The sequence below is a fragment of the Pungitius pungitius genome, chromosome 10 (genome assembly GCF_949316345.1).
Source record: "Pungitius pungitius chromosome 10, fPunPun2.1, whole genome shotgun sequence".
Taxonomy (NCBI): Eukaryota; Metazoa; Chordata; class Actinopteri; order Perciformes; family Gasterosteidae; genus Pungitius; species Pungitius pungitius.
In genome coordinates, this window is record NC_084909.1 from 10,863,193 (window position 1) to 10,872,135 (window position 8,943).

The 8,943-nt window shown below is 42.0% G+C and overlaps 1 protein-coding gene across 1 annotated transcript; it reads right to left on the reverse strand.

Annotated features, from left to right (window-relative positions):
- Positions 1-1,500: 1,500 nt before the first annotated feature.
- On the reverse strand, positions 1,501-3,983 carry pou3f3a (POU class 3 homeobox 3a). Its single transcript, XM_037487636.2, is given in 3 exon segments — positions 1,501-2,231; positions 2,234-3,537; positions 3,822-3,983. Coding segments are annotated over 2 exon segments (1,305 nt in total). The 5' UTR covers positions 3,468-3,537; positions 3,822-3,983; the 3' UTR covers positions 1,501-2,160.
- Between the last annotated feature and the right edge of the window lie 4,960 nt (positions 3,984-8,943).

The window sequence follows — 8,943 nt, forward strand, 5'->3', positions numbered from 1 at the left end:
ACCCATTCAAACCACCCATTCATGGGTGCTGCTACTCATAACCAACAAGGCCAGAGTTTTCCCCTAATCCTGCCAATGTTCAATGAAGGCATACACCTTTTTCACATGTATGCTTGTCTGTAGAAGTCTTTTGACAGCGTTATTGAGATTAATTCAGAATTGGCATTGTTAGGAAACATGAATCCAAAGGGGACAGAAATCCATGAAACATATCTTTGCTTTTAGCTTAATCTTCTGGAAGAGATCCCAAAATAAATGCTCAAAGAACAATAAAAAGTGTGACATTTACAGTAAACCATTAACTTCTAGGTTTGTGTTTATTTCTCAGTGTTCGGTCTAGTTTGTTGGCAGGTACTGTACCAGCAGACCTTTGACATCCATCCAACTTTCACCAAAACCACTTGGTCTCCTTGTCTTTCTATTTGACACAACTCCACTCCGTTTTCTCCATCATCATAAAGGTATTCCATTTGGGATATCAGCTCATGTACATGTTTATTCCTGTGTGCATTATTGTGTGTCATGTTGGTGTGGATCAGAAACAGAGAAAAGAAACGCAGATTGTTTCCCAAAGCGTCCTGAGCTTCTAGCTGCCTACCTGCCAAACCCATCATCTGCAGCATAATATCTGCTGCCTTATGTCCCTCCGTCTCGCTGTCACCTTGGCAACCGCTGGCGAGGTGAACTGCCAGCTGGGATAGCCGACCTCGGATGGCCGCGTTCCACAAAGCTGAAGTAGCACTGCCAGAGGATGAATGTGGTCAGGCTAATATGTCGTATATCACACTGAAATGTTGAGGTGAACTCCAAATAGAGATTTCTGAGAAGAGGTAAATTAGTTTTAAAAGTGGGAAATAGTGTTAGTGACAGATTATTTTAAATCATTCAACCGAAGAAAGAAGCTGCTTCGACTTCAACTAACTGCTTTCACATAGCACCTTTGTGGAACGCATGAAGCTTAGTCTTAATTTCTTGATAAAGCATTTTGTCTATATATACATATCGTTATTTATATGTATATATAGCTACAGTTCACCTATCTATATCTATAGATATAGATATTCAAATATTTATATATGAGATTGAGAAATGCTTTTTATAACATTCCAATAGTTCATTTTATTCGGCTAACAAAAACGATGAATTATTTGAAATGAAGAAAGTCATCGTATCGTCACATCACAAGAGGAACCTTCCAAGTTGCCATGTTAAACACCTCCTAAAAAAGGTATGGATTATTAATCTTTTCTGTCAGTTCATTAATCCTCATTTGGATAATTGGACTCAAAGCTCAGGTGGAATAACTTTAAGGGTGTTGTTCTTTTTCTTCATTTACTGCTGTGTTTTCTCTTTTAAATTGGCCTTTGAAGATATCCATTAAAAAGCATTTACTACAAAAAGTTAAAAAGACACGTGGTGATGGTGGTGTGTTTGTGTGTGTGTGTATCTTTCAGGAGTAACCTTAATAATGATTGTCCTCTCAGAAAATTATTTCCGTATGTCAAATTTATTAAATAATTAGTCTATTCCATGAAAATATACACAGTGGGAAAAATAAATAGTCCAAAGCATTATACATGAATACACAGAAGATTAACTTGTACATAAACTTAAGGGAACGTTTGCTAATTTGATAAAAATGACTTTTCTATTAAGGGAAACACAATACTGGTAAATTCTTAAACTTTGTCACAACATAAATCCACCGCCACACAACACAAAAGTCAGAAACACGTTTGAAGGAATGTAAATTATTGCTCATTAAAAACAAAGCTAAATAAAGCGCATGAGATCAATGTATTTCATATAAAAAAAACAATGCAGTCCAGTCAAACCTGCGCAACACCAAACTCTGCAGCAATATGGGAACTTTTATTCCTAAAAGAGATGCTGAAATAGGTCTGCAAGGAATCAGATTGACATTACCCATTCAGTAGACGTTTTGCTAAACAAACTTTGCCTTTAATCAACTTGGAATTGTTTTCTACTCAGACTAGACAAGCCGTTCTGTGCCGCTGATTCATAGTGCAGAAAAATACCCGAGGATGCATAAAAGTAGACTTTTTTCCCGCTTTGAGGAGAATACACAATGGACAACAGTATTTTTGTGGATCAGTAAGAAAAGTTATCCTAGAATTTGCGGAAACATCAGATATTTTCTTACGTTCTTAGATTCAAAATGTTCCCATTTATTTTCACGTGTCGCTGTACATCCTCTTGCAGTCTATGGAGGGTGACGGTGTGTCAGGACCCATGCTGCCCACCTGTGAATACGCGTCCTCCGGGGTCCGAGGCAGTCCCGGTGGCGTCATGCGCTTTTCTTTCTGCCTGCGGTTGCAGAACCAGACCCTGACCACCTCCTTCTCCAGCTGCAGATTGTCCGCCAGAGAGTTGATCTCCTGCGCGGACGGTTTGGGGCACTTGAGGAAGTGACTCTCCAACGCGCCTTTTACGCTCACCTCGATCGACGTGCGCTTTTTCCTCTTTCTGCCCTGAGTGGCTATCTTATCGATACTGGTCGGGCTCCCCGTGGTCGAGTCGGCCTCCTCAAGCCATTTGTTCAACAAAGGCTTCAGCTTGCACATGTTCTTAAAGCTCAGCTGAAGTGCTTCAAACCTGCAGATGGTGGTCTGGGAGAACACGTTGCCGTACAGGGTGCCCAAAGCTAAGCCCACGTCCGCCTGCGTGAAACCCAGCTTGATCCGCCGCTGCTTGAACTGTTTCGCGAAATGCTCCAAGTCATCAGACGTCGGAGTATCCTCGTCTGAGTGCGATTCGTGATTCACCCCGTGGTGCTGGTGATGGTGAGTGTGGTGGTTATGGTGGTGATGGTGATGATGGTGGTTCCCGTGGTCCAGTTCGGGGGACTCCCCTCGCACCAGGCCCTGGTGCATGAGGCTCTGTCCCACGTGCGAGCTCAGCATCCCGTTGACTGTAAACCCGCCGGGCTGAGAGTAGATGAGGGGCTGCTGCTGCTGCTGCTGCTGCTGCTGCTGCCCCTCGGTGATGCTGATGTGCGCCGCGGAGGTGCCTCCCCAACTTCCCGGGTGCGCCTGGTGGGGTCCCAGATGTGGGGACCTGTGGTGCAGCGCGGTGCCCGTATGGAGATCCTCCCTGCCTCTCTTCGTGTCCTGCGGCTGGGAGTTGGGGGCCCACGGGGAACCCACCTCGCCCGCTGCCACTGCGGCCGCGGCTGCAGCTGCGGCGTGAGGCAACGACGTGACCCACTGGTGGGCATGGCTTAGCATGTGGCCCCCATTGCTCGCCACCATGGCTCCCTGCATGAAGTCACCTTGCACCATCTTTACAGCAGGCTCCCCTCTGTAGCCACTGGACACCGTGGTCACAGCGGTGCTGCCAGGCTGCATTCCACCAACCCTCCGATCGGAGTGAAGGACCGGCCCGGATAAAATCCTGCTGCTGGCAAGGTATGGACTTGATGTTGCTGTTGCCATTCCCCAAAGCATAAATCTTCAGATGTTTCTCGTATCTGCTGTTCTGCTGACGTCCCAGTTCTAATCCATGAATGACTTCAGTCTAAATGTAAAAAAGAAAAGATTATGGGGGGGAAATCCATATAAACGCAGTTATATAGCAGGTTGTCTGCGCTGAGACATGCGCAATAGAACACAGCGTCTTATCATTACAGTGTAAAAAAACTATAGTCTTCAAAACTTTTTCTGTCTTTGGAGCTCTGCCGCGCGTATCCACAGATCTGTTGGATATGGAACAACACCCTCTCAGATCCGTAAACGGGTTCTCCCCTTATAACCCGTTTATCTGTTAATTACTTAAAGAGAGAGTACGATGACAAAACCAACTTTAAATCCCTCGTCCGCTTGGTAGTTTCTCTCACTCCATCCACTCTTGTCTGCGGTGCACAGAAGGCGAGCATGTGTTTACGTTGTGCGGAGGCTGCGTTTTCCTCAGCCATCTCCATCCAATTAGAGCAGAAAGACTCCGCAGAGCTCCCGCTGATTGGACGCAGCGAGGAGCTGGTGTGTCTCAGTCGAGCCTCGGGTGCTGCGGGAATAAAGCAACAAGATGACCAAATGATATGACGGGAATTAAAAAAAACCCCACAGAGACACAGAATAAACTGGATGTGATATTTTTAATGTAGTGAATTATAAAAGACAGAATAATACTTTCAGCAAAAAAACTAAACTTCTTAGGAAATGACGATGAATGCAGTAATTATATAAGCGTCTGTCTCGAGGGTCAGTGAAGCCAGACGCATCGTGCCGTAGTTCGTACTACTGTAAAGGTGCACAAAATCTGCCAACGGTTTGCTTTTTCCATCCTCCCGAAAAACACACCAGTTCAGGTCTTATGTTTCTATGCCTGCATGGTCCATTTATGGATGGTCTGTTGGCTAAACATGTCATGGGGAGTTTTCTACTTCGACTTTGCCTTACTTTTAAGGGCCTTGAGAGAGTAAAGCGTCATCTGGGTGACTTGAGAAGAGAGCCAGGTGCAGCCAGTAAATGTGCTAATTTATGTTTTTCAGTTTTCAGGATCTTGGATCTCATCCAAAAGGTAAAAGATAAATGGTCACAAAAATGTATTTTTCCAACCTGCAACATGAATCGAGACTTTTATCATAACATTTGAATCCACTTACTCATGATTATGTTCAGGATTCGTGAAATTTATCCAATTTCAGGATGGGGTTACATTCGGAAAAAGCAAAGCAAAGTAAAGTAAACATTTGGTAGTAATATATACACATGCAATATATTTGAAATTTCCCATAAACTACAAATGATATTAGCGTAATCACTTATTAATGCAGATGCAGGATTCCTCTCAATGTATTTTTACAAGTTTTTAAAGTTTTGTTAAACTATTTAATTTGGCTGTGGGCAAGGTCAGGGGTTTCTGTGACACATTTACAGGACTAAACACAACTATAATAGGCTGCACAACACAATAAATTACACACTAAAATGATGTTGTGTTTACAGTGAACAATTTAAATGTAGGAATGTAGCAGCTTTATTTTTTTAACTTTTGAAATCAATTCGTCCCTAAATGTAAAAACTTGAATATCTTTCTGTAAAACCTCAAAGAATTATAAATATAATCAAAAAGTTAAAAATCAAATATAAACACCTTTTTTCAATAATTCCTAATAAATAAATAAATCAATAAGCACGTTCAATAAACAGATGAAAAAAGTGCATCATCATTACTTTTGTCCATCTGTATCACATGGAACTTTTGGTGCTTAGTGAGCCCATTGATTTTATTGGACAGTCACATATAACCTGTCATTGTCAATATTTCAAAACATGCAGTTTTATCAGCTTGTATCTGACCATATTGAGGCCATTATTTATAATTTGATATGATGTAACACCATTTAAAAAACGGTGAAAGTAGGGATTTTAACTGATCTATAAAGCATTGCTACATTAATGAAGCAGTTTACAATTTATAAACGAAAAAATATTGGTAATTCTTTTTTTTATGGTCTCTAAAAACTTTTTATTTTTACTCTGTGTTCAGTAAAATGCAGCAAACAAAGATAAGCTGCAAAAAAGCCCCACAGTGTTTCACGTCTTTTCCGCCCAGCAGCAGAAACAGCACAACTCAGGGAACGCACTAATGTTTCTCATGTGTTGTGCTGGCCCGGTCGCAGCACTGGGTCCTCTATTTGTTATTCATGAAGGAAGCTGGGTGAAGAGGCCTTCTTCTGATGCACATTTTTCTCTCTCTCCCTTTCTCTCTCCCTCTCTTCCTTTCTCCATGGAACTGCTTCAAAACTAAGCAAATAATCTGTTATAAATGAAGTGAATACTGCAAATAATCCAGCATAATGAGCCTGACACCATCACCATCATATTATTGTGTATTTTAGAGATTCAAATAAATTACACAGATATTTTCTCACTCTCTTTTTTCTGTCTCTCTCTCTCTCTCTCCCTCTCTTACTGCCTGTTTCAAACTCTTTGCCCTCGGTTGAGTTTTCAATATGCAGATTGGCCATTTCTGCCCCTGGGCTATTTTCTTTGGTAGACTTTAAAAATATGCAAATACAAAAACATTTACGAAGGAGAAAAAGGAAAATCCTTCATCTGGGCTCCAGGAGTTTTCCATTCAAAGAAACAGATGCTTTTCTCTTGTTCGTGCTCATGTTCCTCTTGTGTTTGCTTTGTTGGTCAAGGGTCTGTCTAATTGAGAATTGAGAGAGGAACACAAATCCGGCAGACTGTACGTTATGAGGAGGACAGCGTTGTTGTTATCTGCACGTACACAATTCGTCTTTGATATGTCTTTTGGTAACTTGCTTTCCTTACATTGAATCATTGTATGTGTGTGAATGTTGTAGCTACGAGGTGAATAGGTCTCAGCTCGTCTGTGGGCCGCGCGACGTGGTGTTTGCAGAATACTGAACTGCATCCAAAACGCTGCGGACAGAACCAAACCTATATTTGGGGCTTTCCTCTCTGCTCTCTTTTATTTTCCACTTCTTCAGTGTCATGGTGTGGTTCTGATCGTGCGTGTGTTTGACCTTCAGCTCTCCCTGAGTCACAGAGATCCTTCACAGTGGGAGTCTCTACACACAACCCCCTGTTGCGCGTTAAAATCAGCCGCGCAGAGGAGAAAACACGTGGTGGTCGGCGTACACGGAGAGAGGGAAACAGAGGCTATGGGAAGACCTAAGTCATTTCCAAAGTCCTCTCACACTGACAGAGACATATGAGACGGACTTGAGCACCACATTTTGAAATGTGCATCTGGATGTACTGTGATGTACTCTCTTCAGTCAATATTTGACCTTTTTCAACTGCTTGATGTGGTACGACTGCTCTGGGTGGAATTAATCACAGCAGAGAGAGAGTAAAAGGAAAGGAAAAGGAAGGACGCTGGTGCAAAAAGCAATTACCAACCCCTGCTGCGACTTAAATGACAACACCCAATGGACAGATGTACTGGTTAAACATTTTTGTGGATTGGCCCATTATGTATGAAGAGGGGGAATCAATTTGTGAAAAATACATGAATTAGTCGTTTGAAAAGCACCAAAGTGACAGTAACAAGATTTAGTAAATACAGCCAGAATATGCAACAAAACCTCCCTCATCTCTCTTTTTCTTTGGTCTTCATGTATGTTTGTGTGCTCTCACGTTTGTTGTCTTGTTGGTGTGTGTGTGTTTGTACGCAGGTGCTTGCAGGTGTCTGCATTTTTTCGGGAGTGTCGGAAATGGCCGTTTCTAAGTGTCCATAAGCATTAACATAATGGTGAAAGATGTTCTTAGACCGATGGCTTGTTATGAGCAGGCGTCTTTGCTGAGTATTTATGCTAAACTAAAGCAAAATGCATGGAGAAACATCTGGGCCTTAATAGAAGAAACAGGAAATTTAGAAAAAATGAGACTCTTGGGGTTTAGTGCGAAATATGAAAAATATAGCGCTTATATGGTTGCAAATAAAGCAGACATATAAGTTAAAGGAAAAGGAGCTATGATGTTATCCTTTCCTAATATTGTTTACCAAGGCTCATGAACTGAAATAGAAATCAAAATGCGCCTATACATTTTTGTGGCTGTATTTGCATCCTCCCACTCTGGCACCTAAGAGATGTGGAAGTATGTTCTCTCTCTAAAGTTGCCTCGCCGTCGCTTCACTTTCGAATACGACTGCAAACCGTGTGACAGAGAAGTTTAGTCAGGAAATACCTTCAGCTCTGCAGCCTGTGGCTTGGGACAACTGCAGCCCTGTACCCAGGCCCCGGCCTGAGCCAAGCCAAACAGCGGGCGTCCCCGAAGGGCAGGTCCAGCTGCGTCGGGCCCTCCGCCTTTCATGAATGGACAGATTTCTCTCTGAAGCTCCTACCGAGCTCCGGCGTAGTTATAAAGGCTCTCTGTAGTTAGGATGATTTCTCAGGTGGGATTCGGGGGGGGAAGAAGGAAGTATTAGATGGTGAAATATTAAGTGACTTCTGATACAAGTGGCAGAATGTTTTGTGGCACTTTGATTCACGATTGTGCCTCTTTTACATCTTTTACATTGAGCTCCTGGGGGCCATGGATCATAATGGCATATTAGGAATAATAGTTAAAATGTGTTTGTAATCAATTAGTCATACAGTGTGAAATCTATTATCATATAGAATCCATTGCCTTTTCGTTTCTGGTCCTCCCCTGTACCCTTCAGAACGCACATTCCAAAACGAAAGAAACACCTGTGAGTACTCAGCAGGAAGAAAACATGTGGCTTATTTTATAATTACATTTCTGTTCAATTTTGTTCAAATTTTAGTTTTGGGAAAAGCATAACAAAAGAACACTGTTGAGCATGAAACACTTGGATGTGTCAGCCCTGAGTAGTGCTGCGTGTACGAATGAACTGAGACATCAATCACGACACCTTACAGTGGAATCTAATTAAATAAATACGATGCACACCTTCAAACACAGCAGGTTATCGATGTCATGCAGCGTGGTATTAACACGTATTCACTGCACAGTGAGGGGAGTTCGCACTAACACAGCACACTACCTTCACATATAAGAAAAGCTATTTCTGGTGTCTCACAACAGTTTTAACTTCTTGTCAAAGGGACACATTTATTGTTTCACTAATGAAAACATGATTGTGGTCCGCTATGAAAAGGGTTGCCATATTTCTTTTCATACATGCACTTGTGAATAGTTCCATACCTCCCTAAGAGCACAGGACCAAATGAATCATTCACCCTGACAATATCTATATGGGTTTCTTTGGGGAGGAAACTTAGGAAGGTAAGATGTTTTTTATTTGTCTTTGTCTTTGTTTAAAGGAAATTGCATCATATATAAACTTAACCTGTGGCCCAAGCTTATTGTCAACTGATTCATCTTCCTCTGCTGATGAAGACCATGTTTTTGTGGTTGAATACTGTGGAAATAAACCTACCAAGTGGACTTTAAGTCAGGATTGTTTGGCCAATGCTTT